The sequence below is a fragment of the Camarhynchus parvulus genome, chromosome 1A (genome assembly GCF_901933205.1).
Source record: "Camarhynchus parvulus chromosome 1A, STF_HiC, whole genome shotgun sequence".
Taxonomy (NCBI): Eukaryota; Metazoa; Chordata; class Aves; order Passeriformes; family Thraupidae; genus Camarhynchus; species Camarhynchus parvulus.
Window position 1 is genome coordinate 63,589,457 of NC_044586.1, and position 25,182 is coordinate 63,614,638.

Below are 25,182 nucleotides of genomic sequence, written 5' to 3' on the forward strand. Positions count from 1 at the left end.
CCAGCTGCGGAGATGTTCTCAGCAGGAAGATCTGCTCCAGCACAGAAATCTCCCTCTGCTGACTCCTGCATTTCCCATCTGCAGATGAATTGTGCTGTAGGCACAGCCAAAGAGCCCCCTGTGATCCAGTCCCAGTGCAGATGCCATGAGTGAGTGTGCAAGGCTGTGCACACTCAGGTGCTGTGGTTTCAGCAGCCCAGTGGGGCTCAGTCTGGGACATCCCCCTCCTCCATGGCAGCCTCCCTGCACACACTGAGCATCACCTGGGTGTGTACAGCACTACTCCCATAGGCAGCACACACGTACTGAGCAGTCTTCACCTCAGGGAACATTTATTTACCCACAGTTATGCTCATTTTGATAACCAGTGTAGGAGCTTTCAACACAGAGGGTATATTATCAACCCAAGATATCTTAAGTATTTCTGATTTTTGCTGCAGAACTCCCATGGAACGTGACCAGCTGGCTTTCTAGAACACTTACTTACTTTTTAATGTGAAACAGTTCCCCTGAGATTTCATATCACCTGACAAATGACAGTGAATTAATCTATTGAGGAAATGGAGACCCATAAAGCTATGTGACTCTTCTTATGTTGCTCAAGAAACTGATGACTTTTCTGGAATAGGACCAGATTCCTCCTCATTTTCACTCTGAAGTTTATATTTAACCTGCTTATCTTCCTCTCTGTCCAGTGACAATTACATCCTAACCAGCAATATCAGTATTTACTAGTAACGATTTTTTATAAGGAGCTTTGGAATAAATAAAATATGCATTCTTTATTTTAGGCAGGAACAGGCTTTCCAACCCATAAGCAAGATCAAACATGAGAAATGTGGACCACTGATTTTCTAAAATATGTTCCCTTTGCCCTCCTTCTTTCTCACCCTTGTCTGTGAACAGAAAGGACTTTGTATCAGTCATTGAAAGCAGTGAGTGTTACCACTGGGTCTGAATCCGGCAGATACTTAAATATATCTGCAGGATAAGTTGCAAGAAAATGTTCTGCTGCAATGGGCCATTTGTGCTGTGTGTAGGCTTGTTCTGCATGGACAGCAGGGCTGCCCTTCATTAAATTATCTACCATGCCATAGGGCAGAGCTGCAGACTGGGCGCTTATGAGCCACCAGATTTGTCCTTTCTCACAGGCAAATAGTGCCAGTTAGGGGACACCTGCAATGTGAAAAAGTGTGTCTACCAAGCCCCAGCCCTCAGCCAAGGCCAGTGGGACAACTTGATCATCACCTAATAAAGGGTGGGAAGCACAAGGTAAATATATAATTCAAAATTATATGAACACAGATGTAACATAAAGAATCTGTCATAAGGAATCCTAGAAAGGTTTGGGTTGGAAAGGATCTTAGTAACCATCTAATTCCAGCCCTCAAAGGCAAACACTTGCTCCAGTCACATAAGGAGTAAGCAAAAGCTTGAAACAAGAAGGGTGTAACTGCACAAGTGTGTGACTTCTTCTGTGGGCAGTCAGGATCATGTTTGATCCTCAGTCTGGGATTCAGTGCCCACCTCATGGGCACAGACACAGGTCTGTCTCAGGTTTGTGTTGTTTCACCCCTGAGCCTTGTCAGAGGCTGTTTTAGACACAGGTGAATAACATGGAAGGAAAACAGCTCAGCTGCTGGATGAGCTCTAGGCTGTTCCCTGTTCATACATGCCCCACAAGCAGGGTGTGATTTTTTTCTGTTTTCTTCTGGTCAAAAATAATTCTCCTGAGCATTTCTGCACATGATAGCAGATAGCAGGGGGAAGATGAACCTTGTGGTGTTGGGCATGTGCAAGCACGTGCTGCCTTGACTGGTGAGCCTGGTCACAGTGCCCAGCAGGATCAGCGTTAATCATAAGCTTGGGTTTCCAAAGTGAATAATCGTATTTAGGATCTCATCATTCACTTTCTGTGGCTGTTCTGCACTATTTCCTTAATACATTGTCCTGACCTACATCCCCTCCTGCAGACTCATTCACCACAGCATCCATGGAGAAAGAGGATTGAATAGCAAATCTCTGCACAATCTCTTTCACGTCTCTGCATAGCAGAAGTGAAAACCACTTTAGCTGGTGGAATATTAGGGACAAGTACAAGCCCAGCTTTATAGGATTCACCTACTTGTAAACCTAGTTAAATCACTAACAGAACTTACTTTAGGCAATGAAATGTGTGTGATTTGAGGAGATGACATACTCTCCTGTGTCAGTCAATAAAAATCTCTCTGGAGTAAGGACACGAACAGCCTTACACAGACAGAGCTGCTGTTGGCATAATGATAACACTTAGCACTACCAGAGCACTTCACATTTTCAAAGAGCTTCAGAAGTGTTATGATCAAGGTGGATGACTGGAATAGTAAATTTTCATTCTGTTATTACTGTGAAGCAGCAGTTCATTTCATTATGGAACATTTTAGGCCATATGGACTCGTGAGAACATCTTGAGGAAATTGGCCAGGATTTCTGACTCACGATGTTCATCCTAAAATGCAACCAGCAGGGAAGTCTTCAGTTTCTTGAATTTTTCTCTGCAGGAAAGTTTTAGGGCTGTCAGCAATGGCAGACCAGGGGAGCCAGGGAGAGGCTGTTCATATCTGGGGTTTTGGAAGCACGCGGAAGGTGAGAGATGGGGGGTAACTGAAGCAGTGCAGGCACTCATATTTGCATGGGGCAGCAGATCTTTGGGCCAACACTTCCAAAAATAATTGCTTGTCTAGAGGTTCCAGAGAGCTGAGCTATGGGTGTTTGTGCCTTCTCCACAAGCCTTTAAAGGTTCAGGCATGATCATTGTCCAGATATTGTGGCCCAGCCAGACTGAGGTCACAGTTTTTAGCAATCCAAAATTAATGCAGGGCCAACTCTTAGCTGGTCAAAGCTCTCAGCAGACCCAGTATGGATGACATCTAGACTTAATTTTCTCTCCTCTTAAATTTGGGAGGGTTTCTTCTGCCTAGAGCATATATGCTGCATAATAGCTCTCAAGGTCTCAGGATTTGCTTTTTCAAATCAAATGCCATTCCCAGGTCCTTTTAAAAGCCTTCTCTCAAAGCTTTCCTTATACAAACAAAGCACAAAATACAACTAATAACAGAAATACAACTAATTGCAGTCCTTGCACTCCAGGAAGCTCCCAACTGGACACCCACCATGATCCCTCCTTGGGTGACAGCAAGGTCACATTTCAGGGGAAAGACAAAGAAGCCCAGATGAGTCAGTAGGAGGGATGACAGCACCTTGGCTTGGGTGGAAACAGGGCAGTCAGAAACTCAGGTTCTCTATAGGATTTAGTGCTCAATGACCATTTGAAAATCTTGGGGGATTCTGTGGTTCAGAGCAGCTACAGGAGGGAGGTCACTGCTGTGAGCCCCCCCCCATGCCCTGGCTCTGCCTGGGCACGTGTGAAGGGACAAGGGTGGCTCCTCACCCATGTGTTTGATAACTTGGCAGCAGGACATCCCTGAACTGCTGCCATCCTATCAGACACTAAAATGATATGCCATTAAGGCACAAGGAGAAACTTGTAACCAGCTAAATATCTCAAAACAGCATCTTCAACATAAGCATGAAGCGCAGCATGAAAGGGGGACTCTGGGCACAAAGATCTGACAACATTAATCCTCTTTGCATTGTAGAGAAATAAAGATCAAAAAAGGCCCTGAATTTGAAATAGAACCTAAAAGACCACATTGGGCTGGAGCTACAGGGACCACAGGGGCCATGTGTGGAGCAGAAACAGGATGTTTCTGGTGGGTCTATGGCAAACTCAAAGGAAACTGCCTCCCACCATGCAGGTCCTTCTTTCAACACACCCAAACATATCCACACTCATCAGAAAGTTGTGGGTAGAGGTTTGCTCTAGAGCATGATGGAGAAGGATGCTGAACTGCTCTTTCCAAGGCCAGAACACAGAAAGATGAACTTTGAATATTGAACATCTCTCAAGCTCCTGGTGCAGGTAGCACCCACCTACACCCGTGCATGGCAGGGATTTGCAGGGTCTGCAGAGAGGAGGAGCTGCCTGCAGGGTTTGGGATGGGAAATCCTCCCCCAGCCTTCAAGCCCCAGGACAGTCCCATGAAACAGCACAGCAGCTCAAGGTTTTTGTTGTTGCTTTTTTGGTTTTGGGTTTTTTTGCTTTTTGTCAGGGGAAGTAAGGAGCTATTTTTATACCCTAGTAGCAGCCTCTGGACTGTCAGTAAAACGTGGGAGGTTTCATAGTAAATGTTTTGGCTGACATTTTCTCAGAAACAGCGGGAAATAATCAGTGCATAATTAGAGAGGAAAAGACGTGCAAATGTCTATAGACCTCTGTAGAGCTTAAAGGGCTTTTTTTTCCTAACTGACCTTAGTGAAGGTGAAGCTGAGCATGTTTTGTACAATGATAAGGTGATTTTACAGAAATTCACCAAAGGGTACAGCAGTGGAAGAGCCAAGTTAATAATTCTCAGTAATTTTTTCTCCTCTCTTCTGCCATTCCCTGTAGCAATAACCTCTTCTGACCATTTTGGATAAGAAAGAGCACATTCTGTGGTGTCTTGCTTGCAAAGATCTCTCTTGGTGGAGTATCCCTTGACTCTAGAGGGGATGGGCTATCTTTGCCTGAGAAACCTCCATGGTTGCAATTCCCTTGTGTCCTGCAAGGTGGGTTGAGCATTCAGTACTCAGACAGCTTTTACCCTCTCAAAAGGGTCAGCAGGAAAACCTCCACAGGAAACCAGACAATCTGCTCTAATCATGAAGGTAAATCTACCCACTGAAATGTTCACTGGGCCTTCTCTAGACTCAAGTGACTCCTAAGGAGACTGCTCCAGTCTGTCAGTTAAATAAATACGTAGGAGAACTGTTTTCAGAAAGTCTGATTATGTCATCAGCCAAGTGAAAGGGCTCCTTCAGAGCTGCCCTCATCTGTTGAGTAATTACTGAGCTGGGACAGGGGCTGAAAATCTCCTTTCAGCCATAAGGAAAGACTTGGTGCACATATGGAGCAGCTAATTTTAAAACTGTGGTATATCCTCCATTTCCCCTCCTCTCCTCTTTCCAGAATACCAAAGGGGTTAGGTCACATCCCAGAGCAATCACTTGCTGTGGTTTCTTTTCCCCCCTCTGTTTTCCTTTATCAAACACATTTCTTTCTTTTCCTCTCTTGTGCTCCTAGGCAGAGATCTTGTATATCAGGCTGTAGCCTGGAGCAAATATTGTTTGTATAGTTTTATATAAATATTTATTTATTTATATATGTAAATATATAGAATAGGATCGAATAGAATAGAATAGAGTAGGATATATAAAATATATATTATATATACAATTTATATATATATATATAATATATATATATAGTTCATTTCTTCCAAATGAGGCTCCAAATGAGATATTCCTGGTCCCTTGTCTCCATTCCTACTTACAGAAGCATTGTGCTACCAAGTTTAAAGGCAGGAAAATAACCAAGAGAGGATGAGCAGAGAGAGATTACAGTAAAGGCTGGACACCAAGAAAGCAGGCAAGGACAGGGAGAGGAGGAAGGAAAACTGCACTTTGCAGAATGAATAGCTCCTAACAAGTTTAAAGGAAACATTATTACAATTTTATTGCCATATTTTATGAAGCTGCTCTAAAAACGAAGTCCTGAAGAAGCAATTAGGCTGAGAACATGAATTTTGCAGCTGTATTTTCCTGGCCCTCCACCTGCCCTGTCAATGAGCTGGCGAGCATCCTTGTGCTGTTATCATGTGATGCACAGCTCACTTCGTGTCCTTCAGTCCTCAGAGGACAAAGTATGGATGGGGTCATGGTGGGACAGACCGACAGAAAATCAAGCAGATATTAATATTCCTGCTTTTCCCTTATCCAGGGAGTTGAATCAGGGAAGACATTGAGGCTTTTTTTGGAAAAGATGCCTTCTCACCTCTGCTAAACCAGCTGTTTCAGGAGTTCAGTGCATGCAGGTCCTTCATGATTTCAGCTCAAGCTGTGCTGCTCACCCCTTTAAAAAGTGCCTCCTAGGATGTGCCTCCATGTAGGCATTCTCCAGCTGATCCTGACTGCTCCCTCCAAATCCTGTGGCCTTTTTGCACACATTCCTCTGAAGGGAGAGTAAAATGAGTGGAAAATAGCCCTGACATGCAGCTGTCTCCACTTGCACTGTGCCTTCGATAAAAATATTTCCAAACTCAGTTTTCCCACCTGGTGATTAAATAGGAAGAAGAAGCACTGGTTGAATTTAGTTGGAAAATGTCTTGCAACTTAGCTCCATGATTTTGTGGTGATTTACCTGAACTGCAAAATCCTCATCTTGATAATGTATTTTTGCCCTCACTGGTCCACTTTCCTCAGCTCAACTCATCATAGATGTTGACAGAATTGAAGTCTCCACCCAGACAAGCTGCTCCTGTGGAGAACTAGGCAGGGAACTGATCTCTTCTCAGCACTTATTTTAGGAAGGGATTCCAGGAGTGAATCTTTGTATCCATAGACCAAAAAGGGTATTTTGGCATCCAGTTCTTCTGGAACTTCCTCCAGGGCTTGTTCAGATGAGACCCATCCTTATGAATGTGAGCTAACCAAGGGTTAAAAATATCTCCACATCAGCTGAATCAGACTGGTATTAAAAGGCCATCAACTTTCAAAAATATCACCCCTTGGATAAATAAGGTGCTTTGCAGACTGTTGCATAACTATCATGTAAATATTAAGTTCCCTTACGAGTTCAAAACATAAAAAGGCTCCAGAAAAAACAGCTGGGTGGGAAAAAGAGTGGAGTGTAACTGTGCAGTGGTGAGTTAACACACAAAACAAAAGGATGAAATGTTGCATGTGGCAGAGCTGCCTTCTCAGATGCTCTTTGGGAGTGTTTGAAAGAGTTAAGCCCAATAGTGGAATGTCTTGGGAATGCTGGCAGACGGAGAGTGAGCAGCTTTTTTCTTCCCTCTGGATGGAGTCCCAGGACTGAGCATGCAAAGTGATGACTTTGGATCTGAGTTTGCTTCTCGGGTCTGCAGCGGAGAGCTGGGAAGTGATGCAGTGTTACCAAGAAGTCCTTTGCAAGGGATGTGCAAATGCCTTCCCAAGGCAGGAGAGGTATTTTTACCTCTTCCTTGCTCATCCTTGGGGGCAGCAGGACTGACTCTGAGAAGATCCACAGAGGGAGAAACCACATCCTGAAGGGCGTGTGCAAAGGGAGAAAGACACATCCCCAAACAGTTTATTTTGGCTGCTGGTTTTTGTTGTCCGTTTTGGTTTGGTGGTTTGGTGGTTTGGTTTTTGTTTTTTTTTTTTTCTCCTTGCTTTTCGTTCTTCTTCTTTGATGGAAATTTCAGTGACTCTTTAACCCTGCAGCTCATAAGGCGCCTTGGGATTAGCTGGTTGCCTCAAAGCAGGGGATCTGGGGTGATTCACACAGGGAGCTGGCATGGCTGCTGTGCTCTTTGGCTTTGAGGATCTGCTCTACAGCTGGGACAGCCTGGTGTGGAGCCTGACGTCCCGGGCTCTGAGGAGCTGCCGCGTGGGGAACCTGAGGCTCCTGCAGCTCATGCTGAAGCCATGGTGCATTTCCAGAGACCTTTATCAGGTAGGGTAAAAAACACCAGGCCAGACCCCCAAACCCCAAGGCTGCTGGGGGGAGAACCCCTGGGAGTCTCACAGGGTCCTGTCCTGTTCTTGCCAACCACTCTGGGTCCTACACAAACCGTGGGACAGAGGGGATGCTGTGGGCAGGGGAGGTGTGGCAGGACAGACATTTTGGTTTGGAGGATGGTGATGGGGTCTCCTATGGTAGAACATAGGTCCAAACTCTCATTCCGACAGGGCAGGGGGGGAATAAGTGAAAGCAAATTAACGTTCAATCTGCTATATGCCCTTTCCTTGAACTTTATATTCATAAGTGCAACCTTCATTTTTCTGCATCCTAAGGCTGTCCCTACAGCTGCACAGGAATAATTTATAATTTACCCAGAGGAAAGGGTGCGTAAAGGCACCTAATCTGTGGAAAATGGGCATTTGCAGAGGGTTTTCAACTGTAGTATTACTAATTACCCCTAAGTGACTTGTGCAATGCCTTCTGACTGCTTCATCTTGCAAAGTCCCAGGCATCCGATTGCCTAAAATTTCTGGTTTGCTTGATGTATGGTTTATGTGGTATGGAGAGCTTTGGGGCTTGGACAACTGGCTTCTCTGTAGGGTTACATTAATTGCTTACAGCTTGAGGAATAGTGACACAGCCCTAATAAACTGTGTGTGTTTCTGAGACTGATTAAACTGGATTAAACAAACTGAACAGCACAGAAGGCACTAGTCCTGAGTGTCACTTTGAAAAGCAACTCATTCCAGTCCACAGGTGAGTCCAGGCTGCAGTGTAAGCCCACCAGCTTGTCTGCTTTTTAAATCAGCCTTAGACAACTGAGGCTAGAGGTTTATTCTACTATGGGGACAAGCCCATTATGATATTTATCATCTCCACAGATTTGTCTAATGCCGGACGCGGGAGTGACTGATTGGTATTTGCATTTGGAAAATGGATTTTCTGCTACTCCCATTTACTTGGTATTTTGCTTTTCCTGTGCTTCAGAAGTCTCCATGTGTGAAGCCAATTCATACAGAAGGCAACAGATTAAAAGCCTGCAGAAATTGTGCGTGTGTTCGTTAGAGGGAGACCAGGGCAGGGCTCTTAGTAATTTCAGCAAACTTTGAACCAGCTCCAAATCATGCTCTGGTTTCAGCAGACTTCAGGAATAGATTTTATGGTCTTTGGAGTTCAGCAAGTATGGGCAGCATTTTTATTTTAAGTATTTGTTTGTTCCAGAAGATACCCACAGCCAGTAACACAAACCCATTGCCCAGGGCTTGGCTTTGAAACCCCCCTGAGATGCACCGTTGGGATGGCTCCAAGTGAACCACGCTGCCCTCCCTGGGCTCTGCTGGCTCTTGGCTGAGCTGAACCCAGAGGTCAGAGTGGGCAGAGGCTGCCTGTGGTGTGGGGCGGCCCCACCCTCTCTCTGCAGCTTGTCTTAGGAACCTCAGCCTGAAGCCAATCAGCTCACATGGGCCTGGGAAGGAGGAGAGGCAAGCAAAAGGGCTCAATGCTGAACCTCATTTTTACCCTCCACCTATGTAAAATCATCCTCATAAACTAAAGTGTTGGTTTTCAGATGTGTCCAGGTTCTGATTGCTGACAATGAATCCCACCCTGTGCTCCATGCATCAGGGGGTGCCACTGCCTGTGAGGACTCCCAGGACTGGTGCTCTCCCAGCAGATTTATTTTGCTGTGAGCATTGACCAATCCACAAGTGCACTTTTTCCACTGCAAAATGCACATGCCTTGAGGCATTCTCCATGGCATTTTATCGCAATCCTGGCATATTATCCCCAAGGGAATGGGGCCAGCAAAGGTGCCTCTCTTCCCACCCAAACAAACATTAATGCAGCCTGGAAGACACTCACAGGTCAGGATGGGCTTGAATAGTTGTTTGTTTCTCAGACAGAATCAGTGAACATCTGCAAAAGCTCAGTAAAACCACGTCACTTTATTTGTCAATGCCCATGAGCTTGCAATTCTTTGGAGAGGATCTGAAATGCTGGGTCAGGTACCAGGAGAATTGCTACTGGGTGGAGGTTTGCTGGAAAAAGCATCTCATAGCTCATCACTGTGCAGTTCCAGCAGCAGCATTGTTATTAGCAGCCAGCATGAGCTGGTAGTTAACTCTACACTTATGGATATTAATCCTAAAAGCATTTCCCCCAGTAGCCAGCATCGTCCAATTTAAATGCTGGCAGGGTATTTTAGCAGAGTATTGCTTGGACAGAAAGCCTGACAGTTTAATCACTTCCCAGAGACAGAAACTTCTTCCACTGCTGATTATTTAGATGAGGAAATAAGCTCTTGACTGTTCTAGTTTTTGTTGTTACTGTATATTAATCCCTATTGCTACTGCACCTTGAGAGCAAGGCAGACCGATGTAGGACTCCTGCCTGCTACCAGGACCAGAAAAAACCCCAAAAAGAAACATTAAAGAGAAACATCAACCAACTTTGTAAAATTAAGCCATGTTTTTTCATACTCTGAAAGATATGTTTTGTGTTTTCCTTTGGGTTAATCACATCTCAGTGCATCTCTGGTTCTGGTGCCTTTTGCTGAAACAGGGCTGGGGGCAGCAGGGCAGTGCAGCACACAGCCAGGTTCTGGGCACCCAACACTGGGGAGAGCTCAGCTCCTCCACCAGCCAGCATCAAGGTTCTTCAGGTATGGCTCTGACTTAGGTAATTGCCCTAGTCTGCCCTACTCTGTTGTCTCCACCAAACAAACATCCCAAATCTTGCCAATTGCCTTCCACTGTCCCATCTACAAAATACATAAAAACTAAGGCAACATTGTACAGAGGGTACAGATTTACTACCAATACAAGAAGCAACGGGTTCTTGGAAACAAAAGAAGCTCCAGGCATCAACATAATCAGTGCAATTCCCTTATTTATGATGACTTTCTTTGCTCTCAGAAAATCAGTCCCAATGCTTTAGATGAAACAGCAGTTTTGGGGTGATGCTGGCTGCAGTGATTAGAGTGGGATCTGAAACATTTCAGCGTTCAAATCCAGTCTGACACAGCAATTGGAAGTCTGGACTTGCTCAAGCTGCACTCTGGGCAGCAGTTGTTATAAAATAGGTTAAAACAATCAAAAAATGGTTCCTTCATTCTTGGTCTCCAGACCGTATTTGTCTCAGGGATGCTGAGTGACTCCATTTTTCACTGTCTCTGAGCAATGCTTTGGTGCTCAGGCCATCTGAGCAGTACTGAGAGCTGGAGGCCTTTGGTACCCTGAAGAATACCATCATCTGTCTCAGACTGCATTTCTTTCCTGGCAAATAAATCCTCCCCCCAGTCTGCTGTGATTCCCAGGGACACATTTGTCTGCCCAGTCTGAAACAAACCTCTTGCCTTGATCTGTTTTCAGTGGGGCTAATATTCACCAGTTGTTACATTTTAATTGTAATGAATGCTTGTTATATTTTAATTGGGTTTTTTTGTGATCCACTATGTGGTTGTCTGACTGCATGATTGGAATTCATTTGAAAAAGGGGATGAACAAATAATAAACTTCCAGGCAGGGCTCTCAGACAGTCACTTGTGCAAGATGTCACTGAGCTGTCGGATGTATTTTTACCAATGCCCAGATGTCTGACTGCTCTGACCTACTAAACAAATGGCCCTGTGAACTAACACAGTGCCTGCTTTTGCAGAAATACTCACATTTCAAGAAGTACTGGGGGAGGGCTGGCTTATTATTATGGGATAAGCAGTCAGTGCTGCATTTTAACGTCCTGAAGATAATTCACTATTTATTTAATCTCCAAATCCATCAACAAATGTTTTAGTTTCCCAGCTATGCCTGTGCAACGTCAAAGAACATTAGACAGTGCAGGACCTACATCTACAGTAAAAATGTGTTTATGTGTCTCAACTGTTTAAAATCCCACCAACTGCTCCTACCAAGTCAGAGGCAGACCAGTGGATGCAGAGCCATCTCTCAAGGAAACCACTCACAGACATTTAATTCCTCACTCTCTGTAGACAATGTGCACTTTTTACACACTGATTCTTATCCCTCAAGTGCTTGGAAAGACAGTTAAGTAATTTTACTGCTATAGAAACCGAGGCAGAATCAGATTAAATTCCTTCAGGTTATGGGCACAAGTGCAGAATTGTCTGCAGTACCTCACTGCTCCCCAGATGTCCAGTTACAGGCACTGGAATTAAGGAAGGAGGTAGGATGTAGAATTTTGTATTGTAGATTTTTGGATTGTAAAATTTTGTAGATTAGCTGTGTGCTAATCTAACATGAGGAAGAGGAAAGAGCTTTTGCTGTGCTGGCAGATACGGAAATTCATGGAATATCCTATACTTTAGCAAAAAGTTTAATTTTGGCTATTAGGAAGAAATTGTTGTATATTAGGAATTAATCCTTCACTGGGGCAGTGAGGCACTGAAACAGATTGCCCAGAGAAGCTGTGGCTGCCCCATCCCTGGAAGTGTTTGAGGCCAGGCTGGATGGGACTCAGAGCAACCTGGGATAGTGGGAGGTGTCCCTGCCCATGGCAGGGGGGTTGGAACTGGAGGATCTTTGAGCTTCCTTCCAACCCAAACCATTCTGTGATTCTACTGTCCAGATCCTATAATTTTTCCCAGAGGAGAAAGCACCTCAGGTGCATTCTCACTGCTGGCCATGGGGTGCTAATGGTTTTTCCCCCAGCTGCCATGGGCACTGGGAAGTTGATCTGGAGGGTTTTGGGGTTTCTCCCCCATTCACCTGGGGTTTTGCTGGCACCCTGCTGGGTAGTGCATCAAAAAAGGTAATTTTTTGATTCCACCTGTTTCCACTTCATGGTGGGATCTGAGGCATCCCCACAACCCCTTGTGCCCTATGAGGAATCATGGTCTTCCTCCTCAGAAAGGAGCAGTTTGGAAATTCCATTCTTGTTTCAGCATCATTCTTCACCTGGTTGTCTTGAAGACACCTTATATTTAAGCACAGTTAAAGATTCAGGAGGAAAAGCAGCATTGCTGCTGTAAAAGGCTGTGCAAAGCAATTTTGGGCAAGAGGGAGGAAGGAAAGGGCTGAAATGTTAAACACATCATTTCAGATTGGCAAAATTTCCAGGTTTTGATTTATAGCTTCATCACCAAGTAGATTAATGTGGAATTCAAACACAACCAGCTCTTTGCTTTCCTTCCAGGCCTGACATATTAACATTTCCCATTAATCTAGTCAGCCTCAGCAGGATGAAGGCTGAGGAAATGGGGGATTAGGCATGTGGGAGTGATGGGTGGGCAGGGGAAAAGAGCCAACAAAATTCACTTTCGTTAACTAACTAAAGTAGAGAGCATGGGGCTTTTTTCAGGTCTCAGGTTCTACCTGGGGCAGTTTCTGACTCCCTTAAAGACAGCAAACTCTGATTCTTTCTCTTCTGGTGCTGGGCAGAGGGGTTTCAGTGGGGCTGCTGCCTTTCTGCTCATAAGGACAGTGCTGGAGGTGGGCACTGGTGCCCCCATGGAGCTGAGCATGAAGGGCTCTTTGCTGGCCATTGTTCTCAGAACTTTGTCATGCCCCAGTGCAGCTGGGGTTCAGGAGGCTCCAGGCCTCCAGCCTGCCTAATTCCCACTTTTGTGGGGAGGCAACTACGACTTCTTTACCCCAGCACTCTTTGCTGATCTAGCCCACAGTCTCTGGAGCTGCCCTGGAGACTTCTCAAACTTTATTGCTACATACTTGAGCATTTATGAGATTTAAACTTCTTCTCTTAGGGAAAAAAAAGGGAGCAATGAAAACACCCAAACCAACAACAACTTACAAAAATCACATTTAAAAAAAAAAAAAAAAGAGAGAGGGGGGGAAACAACCATCCACCCAGAGCTTCAGGAAGGCCTGATGAGCCTCATGTATTTCCAAAGGCAGCTCAGGAACTTGTGGCTTGCAGTTTCTCACCCCATCTTCATTACAGGCACAGCAAAGAGGGTTAGACAGCAAGAGGAGAGGAAATGCAAATGCTAACAATTCATTTTTGCCAGAAATCATATCTAACAGACAGGGGAAAAAATAAAAGAGCCTGTGGGGAAACCTCAAGGCATTTCCATTCAAGCTGTCTATGGAGAAAGCACAAGAGTGCTCACTAAGTTCCCACCCCCAGGTATTTTTATAGCACACTGTAAAGTTGCCTCCAGCATTTGATACAGACTTCCCCTGCCTTTGTGGGGCTGGGAAGGGCTGGGACAATCTGGTAGGATCTGTGCCACTGCCACCAGCCCCACCACAGCCCCTTGGGGGCCAACGTGGAGCTGCACCAGGCTGGGGCTTGTGCTCACTAATTATTAACAAACAGAACCCTCTGGTGTTTTCCACAGGCTGCAGCTCATCCAGTGCTTCTAGAAAATGAGGGGGGCCTTAAACCAACATTGACCCTCCTATTTGTCTTTACATGAACTTTTAGGGATGGTAGCAGAAGACTGAGTGTCTCATGAAGTCTCATGACTTAGTTTTTGGTTTTTTTGTTCAATAAATAGAGCAGCCTCTTAAAAGAGGAGGTGTACTTGGCCTTGCTTTGCTGCCCTGTGAATTCTTCCAACCTGCCTCCCTGTGGGAAATACTCAACCTCAGTTCCAGGCTGTTCCTGAGAGAGGAGTCTGGCTGCCCCTGTTTGGGACATGGGAAAAGTCCTTCATGGTGTTAAATCCACCCCACTAACAAATGGGTTAGGATTGCCAGTGGTGGTGTTCACAGGGGTCTTAGGATGAGGGAAGAGACGAGAATCTGACTCCATGTTTCAGAAGGTTTGATTTATTATTTTACTATATATATTATATTAAAACCATACTAAAAGAATAGAAGAAAGGATTTCATTAGAAGGCTAGCTAAGAATAGAAGAAGAATAGAATGATAACAAAGGTTGTTTCAGAGAGTCTGAGACAGCTGGATTGTGATTGGCCATTAATTAGAAACAACCACATGAGACCAATCACAGATCTACTTGTTGCATTTTACAGCAGCAGATAACCATTGTTTACATCTTGTTCTTGAGGCTTCTTAGCTTCTCAAGAGAAAAAAGTCCTAAAGAAAGGATTTTTCAGAAAATATCATGGCTACAATGGCCAGTGCAGCTTATAGAGGCCACCAGCTTGAGCAGACACAAGCAATGCTGAATTGTTCCTAGGCTGGATCTGAGTCTGCCCCAAGGCTGAGCTCTCTTGGAGTCCACCACCAATGACTTGGGTGTTCCTGCACCATCTTTGCTTTAGTCTGCAAGGGATGAAAACTGTGCTCTCCACAGGGAATACAAACTGTCTCAGCTGTGAGACAATCTCCAGCAGTTCACCCTGCTTATAACAAAAATGCATCTTGCAGCAAAGCAAGGGAAGTATTTTTTGGTCCCCTGGGTTTGCAGAAGCCAGGTCTGAACTGCTTCTTCCTAGGCTTGGCTATTTTCTGCTCAGTGTCCAGAATCATGAGATGGGATGCATCTTCCTTTATTTCTCATAAATTAGGTAATTCATCCATGCTGATTCCTTCCAAGACAGGCATCCTGTGCAAGTCATTCTCTAGAGGTGCCAAGCCCTTTGTGTGGAGACCAGAAAGAGCTGAGACTGCTAAACCCAACTGCATGCTCAAGTACTAAACACCCACAGTCCTGTGACCTGCAGCTCAGTCATGTTGTTCTGATTAAATATATGTCATCCAAGGCCTGGGTGGAAAATTCTGGAAGCCTGCAGGAAGGTCAGCAGCTGTCAGGACAGTGCCCAGCAGTCCTGCTTGAGTCACCAAGCTTCAGCTGCTGGAGTTACCACATCGTGCTCTGCGCTGGGACAGGCCCCAAGAACCTGCTTTTGGTAAAGAGCTTGGCTTCCCCAGAGAGACATTTGTGAGCACTTCAAACCTCTAAAGTAATTGAAAACAGCAAGGAGTTTTGCCTGCAGCATTTTTGTTTGGTTCCGCCCCTTCTGCCTCAAAGAGAAATCCTGTTTGAATATACAGCTCAGAGTAGCCCCAGAACAGGTCCAGCCCCATCAGGCTTCCACATGTGTCTGCTCTTGCATAAGAGAAGATGATGATGGGGAAAAAAGGCTTTTTTCCTTCACTGTTTGCAACCTGCCTTTGAGGCCCCACCAGAGTCCTTGTGCAATGGAACCCATTTCCTTCAGATGTTCTCCTGCGGCAAAGGTGGAGCTGGCTGGGGCCACTGAGCCAATCCTGCCCTGCCTGTGTTTGCAGCTGCACCCAAGAGGCTGCCGTGAATCATCTCTGCTCTTCACACACAACCAACAGCACCAATTGTTTAGAGATAAACAGGAGCTCTTGGCCATGGGAGTTTTGGGGGGAAAACAGGCCAAATTGGGCACTCCAAAGATGTCTTTTTTGTGATAGCAAAAAAAGAACAGAACAAAGGCTCTGAATGCCATCCAAGTGTAAGTACCAGAGGGCACTGAAGTTGAGGGATAGCTTGCCTCTCCTTTGTTCCCTCTGTCCCTCCCAGGTTGGATTGAGGAGGATATGCACCTTTGACACTCACAAGTGGCTACAAGTGGGCAACATTTGCACATTAATTACTTCTTAAGTTTAAATATAAATTTCAGACTTCTAGTGTCCACTCCTTTTGATTCATCTATAAGACTCTCCATTTAAATCTCCCATCACTGCATGTGTTCAAGTGAGCTCACAGCAGAGGAGAGTTGTTGTTTTCCTAAATTTGAATCTTAGGAGCCCAATCTGGAGGGAAACATGGGCTTTCAAGCCCTGCCTTTTTCCTTCCTCTCCTTTCAGTTCAGGAGGTGCCTTTTTTTAAACCATGTGAGTCCACTGAGACTCCAAAACAGCTGACAAAGTGCAGTTTCAGGCCAGTCCTATCCCCTGCTCCTGGAGAAGGGATCTGCATGGCAGCCAGTGCTAAGTCCCAACTACAAAAAGCTATCCAAGGTCAAATTCCTCCATGCTCTGAACTTCCATCTACCCCCCAATGGGGATTTAAGTCTGTCCAGCACCTGGCAGGAGTCACCCCATGCCTGCAGCATTGCATAACCTGCAATGTTGTGTGCAGCTACTCACCAACCTCACTGTCACTGTGCTGTTGGAGCTGCTGAACGCTGGGGTTTGAGGGGCTCTCATAAAGCTCCAGGAGGGCAGGAATGTGGGGTTTACAGCCACTGCAAACCTGCTCTGCTCCACTTCCATGAGGCCTGATCTTAACCCCTCCGTGTTCAGGGGCTTAGCACATTTGTACTGTCACTTCCATGCCCATAAAGAGGCAGATCATGATGAAGAGAGACCTGATTGAGGGCTGGGAATCTTTATGTTACTGTAAGTTGCTGTACTTGGGTTGACCTCTGCTTTTTCTTCTTTTTTTTTAATTGTTTTTTTAATATTCTTCAGAACCCCACAGCCAGGGGAGCCTAGAGTCATGCAGGTCCTCATGTGCACAGCCACAGCTGAGACAACAGCTTTGAGTATCGTCAGGGCTACAGGCCGAGCTGGGCTTTGCAAAACCTCAGGTGATCAATCAGGGGTTTTTCAAAACCAGAGTGCAAAGGAGGAACCGTTTGTGCCAGACAAATTATATCAGAGCAGCCACTGGGATGAGGAGGTAGTGAAGGAGGAAGGGGAATAAACAGCACAGGAGTTGGGTAATTTCTAATTCAAGTGAGAATAGAGCCAGTGTTCATCTCTGAAAAGAGAAGTTCTGGGAAGTTCAGTGCGTCGCATATTCTCAGGCATTCGTCATCTGAAATGTCTTTTAATTGCCACTATTATATCATATCACAAGCATTCTTGTAATTTATCAGTCATAACCTCCTACAAAGGGATTCTTTCATTCAAGCCATTTTCACAGAAATCTTTTCCCCTTGGATCCCAGTCCTGCAACACATTCAGACCGGGAATCTGGAAGTGGAACTTTTTTATTCTTTCTTCTCTAAACACAAGTGGTTGCTTTGCAGACAACGTTTCACTAACGGATGGACTGTGTCCCAGTTTCAACTTCTTTCCTCTTCATCCCACGATAACCAGCTCTTAACAGCTCTCCTTCCTCTTATGGTAAAAGCTGAAATGTAAATAATCAGGATGTCCCAAGTGTCAGGAGCCAGCTGAGTCCTGCTAGCCCAGACCGTGGGTCTCCGACACCCGGCCGCCTTAAACATTTGGCTCAGCCAACAGACTGTATTTATAATGTAAACTCCCCTTGTCAGCTCCTAACTCCTGGCTCCAGTTTTAGAAAATTTAACATTTCTGGGGGTTGTATTTTCCCACCACTTAGTCAAGAGCTGAAATTTTTCCTCTCAGAAAATACACTTGTGTGTCAAAGGCCAACAACGAAAAAAAAAAACCAGTAGTTTTGCAGCCTAAATATAGCACAGAGCTGAGATCCCAAATTCCTGTGAAAGAGCCAGTGTAAACAGCCATAGTCTGTGCAACCTGGGAGGGGGCTGCACCCGGGGCTTTTTCTTTATGTTATTGAACACCACGGTGTCTGGACGTCCTGGCACGGGTGAGGAGCCCTTTGTGCAGGGACATCCTGGCCAAAGCCCTTCCCATCCATGGCCTTCATTATCCAGCCCCAGCTAAAAGCTTCAGAGGCACCCCAGCCTGGAGATGCCGTCCTTGCACTGCTTACACCCATGGGTCACAAGAGGTTGGTTGAGTGGTCTTGATGTGAAAGCCTCAGGTTCAAGTGTTGCCCTTCAAGTTGCATGCAAGGATAAGCCATGAGGATGATCCTCCTGTGAACACAAAACCAGGCAGAAGGAATTAAGCCTTGTCCCTCTGTTGGGTGCTGGTGACCAATGCTGCCTCCAAGGAATAATCCACTGCCATCATGGGTGGGAGAATGTATAATAGCAAAACTAATCACATCCTTACCCACGGATGGTTTAACAAGCACAAACTCATTCCACTGATCCAGCTCATCTTACAGTTCATCCATAAAGCAAGAAGTTCACACATAAAGTCTTTCCTACCAGTAGCTGGGGGTGACCAGGAGAGATGAATCCATTTGCCCTGCAGAGGTCTAGAATTGCCCAGAACCATCTTCCACCCACTTCACCTTCAGCCTAGGCCAGTGTCTCTCATTCATTAATACACATGGATAATGTCTTTACCATTAGCTGTGGATGGGAAAGACATGATAACCATTAGAGCTTCCCCTCCCTCTTGTATCTGGCTTGGGAGGGCTGGAATTAAATGAAACCTGGCTAAGGGAAGTGCAGGAGGGAATACAGTGTGCATGGTGCTGAAATGGTTTGTGAATGCTCAAGGGTGGGAAGAGCTAATGTCTGTCAAAGCTGATAACGCTGGTTTACCACATCCCTTTTCATTTCACTCACCCAACTCTCAGTGGATCTCATTATCCTGGAATTCATTCAAGAGTCCCCATCTCCTCTAACAGGGCTCCAGACACCTAGCAGGTCTCCAGAGATTAATTGATATTACTACAGAGTAGTCATAAGTTTTCTCAGTGGGGCATTTGCTCCCGTGTCTCACAAGTTTGTTGTGTTTTAGGGATGAGTATATTTGGATGGCCTCTTGGGATTTTCTCCAAAGGTTTTGTCAAAGGAAAGGTCTTCTCCAAATCTTTCTACTCACATGCATTTTTTTTGTGGGATGTGCTTTCCTCTTTCATTCTTAGCCATTATTTGCTTTGGTGCAGCCAGGCTGTTTTTTGAGTAGCAGGTATGAGACCAGAGGAGGGTGACAAACCCAAAGGGATGACAAGCCTGCAGCCTTGGAGAGCTGCAGTGCCATTGAAATACCAAATATCTGCCCTCTTACAGATTCAGGCAGACCTGCTTCCCTCCATCTGCTATTTGTCCTCTTGCTTTCCAGTATTTTTTGCTCTGCCTGTTCTTGCCAGGAGCTGCACCCTATCTCGTGTTCATAAGCAAATTAAAGTGCTTGCAGGTGACACTGCTCCCAACCTCCTCTGAGGAAAAACCCAAATGCAGCTCAGGGTGCCAAGTGCTGCTCCACAAGTCCATGGTGCACCCCAGGAGTGAGAGCAGCTGAGTGATTGAGCATTGTAGTGCTGCAGCTGTGGAGCATGGGACCAGCTATTTGAAGAAGACTCCTATGTCAGTCATCACTGACCTCATTTTGATCACCCATCAATATGCTCATCCTTTTATTTCAAAATACCCAGAAAGTCTTCATGCAAAATGAAGCACACTCAGAAAAAAAAATACACCAAAAGGATTTTGCTGGGCTGATTGGCAGTTTGGGAAATCTGCAGAATCACTATCATTTAACAGTTTTCATAGCTATTTTAAAAAATGAGTTTTAAATTAGTACTGTAAGAGCTATGTGGAATCTGGAGTCAGACTGGGACAAAGCTGGATCTCAAATCAGCAGTTGTTCTGTTCTGGACTGGGGAGGCTTTTTGGGCTTATTCAGCTTCTCAGCTGAATGCTGGGAAGCGGTGAATTAGCTGCTTCATATTTGAAGGAAAGACATTAATAGAAATGTTAATTTAAAAGGAGAAATTTGCCTCGGATCCATTGTCCTGGCCCAGCTTTGCCAAGGACTCTGTAGCATCTTGGGGTCTTGCAAGACCTGTGATGTCTGTGTTTCCTCCTGTGTTTGTCCAGAATTGCTTTGGGACAATCTGAGTTTATAAAAGTGAACTTGACAAGAGACTTCAGCCAAGCTACAAAAGCTGCACTGTGCATAATGAACAGTTCTGTTAATGAGAGAGGGCACCATCATCCAGCACCAAATTCATGCAGTCAGTGCAGTCATGGGCCTTCATCTTGCAAATGCAAGGGACGGCTTCCTCACCATGGGCTGGCAGGAGCAAAGCTGCTGTGCAGAGCTGAGACCATAAATCAGGAGGCAGAGCTGGATTAACTAGTATATACAGCAGGACCTGGTGTGGAAACAAGGGTACGTGTGTTATGTGGTCGTGCTATGCTGGGCTACTTAGAATTTCTTGCACAAGCAAGAAATATCCCCTTTTCCAGGTTCTTTCAAATCCCTTGAACTTGGATTATTGACAGGAAACCAAAGGTGCACAGTGAAAATCCAACAAATCTCTCTGTTGTCCTTTTCCAGGCAGTGATAGGACTGATAAGGGGTCTTGTTACAAAAAAAAAAAAAAAATTAGAGATCTTATTTCTTTCCCTATTTACATAGAACCATTCCTGGTTTCTTTGTGTTTTCCTTCCCTTTCATGAGCCTGAGCATGTGTACCTGAAAGGTTTCACAACCCACCACTAAATGGCTTCACAAGGCAGCCTTAAACAGGTGCTGTTTGACAGCAGAAACTCAAGTCAGGCACCAACCCCAAGTATTTGCTGCATCAGAGTCTTTAATTGTATTCAACAATAAAATCTGTAAAGTGAGGAGCAGTGAGAGGACTTGAACAACAAAACACAATATTTACCAGTAAAACACCTAACCCAGGGAATGGACAGAGGAGTGAGGAATTAGGAGAAGGCACAAAGCTGTGATGCACAGTACCACCTAGTGACAGAGCCTGGCTGCACGAGAAGGGCAACCCCGTGTTTGCAAATTCAGGGTCCATTTCCCAATCCCATCCTTAATCCGATTTCCCAACTGCGCCACATCCATCACCATCTCCTGCAGTGGAGGGACAGCACCATTCCAGCAGCTGCTGGTTTTTTCCTCTTTTTTCATGGTTTCTTTTCTGCAAAGCAGGGGTTGGATGGACAGGGTTCCTGTGTCCCATCAGAGGCAGCAGTGGGTGCTGTTTTGTTGGCCGTGTGGGGTGTGCAGGTTGGGCTCAGCGTGCATCTCCCACTGAATCACCCACGAGGAATTCCTCAGCGCATTGTGCAAGCAGGGAAGGGAAAAATGCAGGGTCCAGTGAGTAATGCAGCCTTTCAGGGCATCTGAAATGAAAAGAAATGCCACAAACTTGTTCCATTTGTAGAAATGATGTGAAAGAGCAGTGTGACAGGCTCTGCTCAAGAGCAGGCTTGTAACCTTTTCCATTAATTTCTTTTCAAAGAATTGCTTATTGAAGGCTAAGCTGCTTTTTATAAGCCTTAGAGGCTGAGTGTGTCTTTGCCCTTTTTTTATTATTATTACTGCTCCTCTCCCTTGCTCTCTCTTTAGAGAAAGCAGTTACTGTACAGTGGTGGTGTTTCTCTGTCTGAGACAAGCCCAGCATCGAGATGGGAATTCTGTCACCTTTTGGCCGAGGTAGGATTGCATACAGCAAAGTGAACTCGAAGAAATCCAGTTCTGTTGAATTTCCCCATATTCCAGCCCACAGATTTACCCATGATCCAAGCAGATGTGCTTAAAAGAATTTGATTCCTTCTCCTCATTAAGGGCCCTTTGCACACGTTCTGGAGCGAGGGCTAAAAGGCTCCGCTCAGTCTCCACGTGTGGGTGAGGAGCACAAGAGCTGGTGGGAGGCAGCACAAGAGCTCTGCACCTCCCTGCAAGGCCCCATCCACATGCAAGGCTCCTGCACACGTTCTGCCCTAAATGTTTGTGTGATTTACAGCGGGGCTGGAAGAGCCTGGGCCCACCCTGTGCTCTGTGTTTTGTGTCAGCAGGCAGGGTGGGTGTGTGTAAGGTTAGAGTTAGGGTCAGGGTTAGGGTTAAGGTTAGGGTAGCCTTTTTGCCCTCGCTTTTTGTCTTCCCAGAGAAAGGATATTCAGGCTCTCTCCTGGTCCTCAGCTAAAGCTTCCCTAGTTGATGGACAGACTCTTGCTTGCACATCAAGCAAGCTGAGATAATTTTCTTAAACTTCCCTGAATTTCACTAAAGACTGGATGGGAACCCAAACACCAGTGCTGCCTTTCTTTCACTTGCTAAAATCTACTAAATCACTGGAGTGCAAAAAAAAAATAGCACATTTGTTGGGGCCACCAACATGATTTTATCCTGAAAAAGGTAATGTAAAGCCCCTGAATGCAGTGATCCCAGCAAGAGCACCTGGCCCCTGCCACCCATGGAATGAGGCTTCTCATGCAGACAGCCACCCCACACCAAGTACAGCGTTTCCAGCATGATTTCTTCTTAGATTTCTTATTCTTCTTGAGCTCATTGCTTTTTTCTTTGCCACAATCCATGGTGCTATGTCCAGCTCTGGAGCAGCTCCTGCAGCTGGGTAAACACTCCTGAGTGAATGGGGCCCTTCACAATGGAGCCACCAGGAAATCCAAACACTGTAAAGGCCAACAATTCAGCAGGGACATAATCCTGTCATTACAGCCAGAGCACCAGGAAAACACAGTTTGAACGGAGTTGCACCCCAGACAATAGGTTTTCCACCCCACAGGTCTCCAGGAGTGGCTCTTTCCCTTCAGCCATTCTGCAGATGGATTTTGGGATCTCCCCTGTCTCCACCCAGGATATTGGGATGTCTCCCAACCAGATGCTGGGATCTCCTCCCTCCCCACCCAGGATGTTCCAGCTACATCAGGCTGCACCAGCCCCACTGCCCTTACAGGCCTGCAGTCCATGTGGAGATAGGATGGAGGGATGATAAATGCAGAAACATTAACAGGTTGAATTCTCTCCATGTTTCTGCAGGGGTAAATGTGAATTATGAGAGTGAGGTTACTGCTGATTTATCCCAGCCAGGCTGATGGAGAGCTGGGTCAGGTTGGCTGCTTCCACAGGCTGAGGGGTTTATGGGCTTTTAGGCGGCAGGGTGAGGAGCAGAAATGGAGGAGTCTATTCCATAATGTTTTTCCCTGGCATGTGGGAACAGGTGTTGGAAATCCAGTGTCATTTACGTCTGTCTGTGCATTTGGACAGTGGCTTTGTCCACTGTGGTCTCTTCTGGCTCTCAGGTTCCTTGCTTGGACCCCTGCAAGCTCCCTTTCCCCAGGATGTACTAATCATATATATTTTTCTGGAATGCAATCACATGCAAAGCAACTCTCATTAATCTCTGTCCATTGCTTCAAGGCAAACTTCCTCAGCTGTAAATTGGAGATTTTACCAGGATCTGACCTTGAACAGAGAAGCCAATATAATACATGCTGATATGGGCAAACTGGCTGTGAGTCTCAAGTGAGCAAACACCAAGCCAAATCCCAAAGTCCAGAATTAGGCAGCTTTATAGTAACTGAGGAGCTGGCTCGCTGTGCTATTGGCATACAAGGAAATTAATCATATCCTGCAACAGCGTTCACAGGATGGGTTTGATTTATTACTAATCCTGTACACCCTTGCAGCTGCTGATGTGCTGCCAGAGGGTGCTGTAATGATGCAGCTGGCACCCCTGTCGTGGCAGCCATCAACACAGCCAGTGCCTGCTGCTGGGTCCATCATCCTCAGCATCTCCTACCTGAGCTGAAAAAATCAAGCCCTGGAGCTCAGAGTTTAAGTTTGTCTCCTATATAAATAATATTTATTTATTATTATATGTTCTTATATGAGGATAAGAATGTATAATGTGCCTAGAGCGGGGGAGTATGTGTAAAATAATAGATGCTTGAAATAATAGATACTTTTATATTAGATATAATAGATATTAAAATAATAGATATTTCAAACTATTTGGATCTGCAGAACAAAACTGATCTTGGCACAGCCTGTGTGAGTTTCTATCACCCAGCTGCCCCATGCTGGGCAGTCAGTGGTGGAGGTGTGTGGGCAAGCTGTGCATCACCCTGAGGCCAGGATGGTTTGTAATTGAGAATGGAAAGAACAGTTACAGCAGTGCTGTCTTCCCAAAACACATCTGACCCTCACGAGATTAGGCCATGGAAAGAGGATATGGAAGAAATTAAATTCTCATTCTCTGAGGGTTTCTTGCCTTGTTTCAGTTCTGGGCCTTGCCTGATAAAAGGCATTTCAGATTTTAAAATTCACAACCCAGTGTTTGGAAAAATTGAAATATATTGACTATGGTAGTATTTCTATTACATGTTTTTCTTAAGCTTTAAAAAAAATTGCAAATGAATGCCCCTTTTTTTCAGTAGGGAAAGTCAAAACAAATTGTTATGAATTTTCCCACTTTCTCACAACCACATTTTACTCTCAGCAAAGCATAAATTTCCAGGGCATTTTTTCATGGGTACTTTCTCTGCCAAAACACCATTTTCATCAGCACCTTTCCAGTTTACCCAAGCAATCCCTTTGCTCAGGGGTTGGTCATGCAGACAGCACTAAATGTGCCTGCTGACCAGCAAAGGGTTGTGTCCATTCTCACACCAATGGTACCACTGACTAAAGCAGATTAGACTTATTCAGTTCAGCTCACTTCCCATGGAAAAACCTGCCTTGTGCAGAGCACAAGAGTCTGATTCTCAGAGCAAGGGTGATGTGTTTCCAAGTGTAAAGATGAAATGCAAGGTAAGACAGCTTCTGAAGAGGGTCCCACTGAGCTCAAGGTTGCTCAAAAGACCTTTTTTCTCTAGGATGTGCAGTCATGGCATGAGTCAGGCCGGGCTTTAAATCCCTCAAAATCAGAGACTGAGTGGCAGGGCTGGTTTAAATGCACATAACTCGTAGCTGTGGACATCAAGATATAAGGCTTCACCTGTTTTATTAACACTGGGACAGTGTTTTTGCCTGACATCCTTGTCTCCTTCCACCCTGGCCAACAAAGCAGGGGGAAGCTGATGCATGGCAAGAGACCCTTGCATCATCTGGAGACCCTTCCCCAGGGAAGGGTCCTCCTCCTCCAGCACAGGCAGGACATCTGTGCCCCACTCTGGGGCAGAGATC

At 45.4% G+C, this 25,182-nt stretch overlaps 1 protein-coding gene across 6 annotated transcripts in view; it reads left to right on the forward strand.

The window, feature by feature from the left end:
- The window catches only part of FRMD4A (FERM domain containing 4A), a 281,910-nt gene that overhangs the window by 94,665 nt on the left and 162,063 nt on the right, over nt 1–25,182 (forward strand). The window contains exon 1 of one of the 6 annotated variants that reach the window (XM_030959638.1): nt 7,374–7,573. The exons of 4 other annotated variants lie outside the window; for them this stretch is intronic. In XM_030959638.1, coding sequence (XP_030815498.1) covers nt 7,415–7,573 — 159 coding nt within the window. In that variant the 5' untranslated portion in view covers nt 7,374–7,414. Of the gene's footprint in view, nt 1–7,373; nt 7,574–25,182 lie in introns of those variants that run through there. One more of the 6 variants, XM_030959637.1, reaches the window with a different exon arrangement.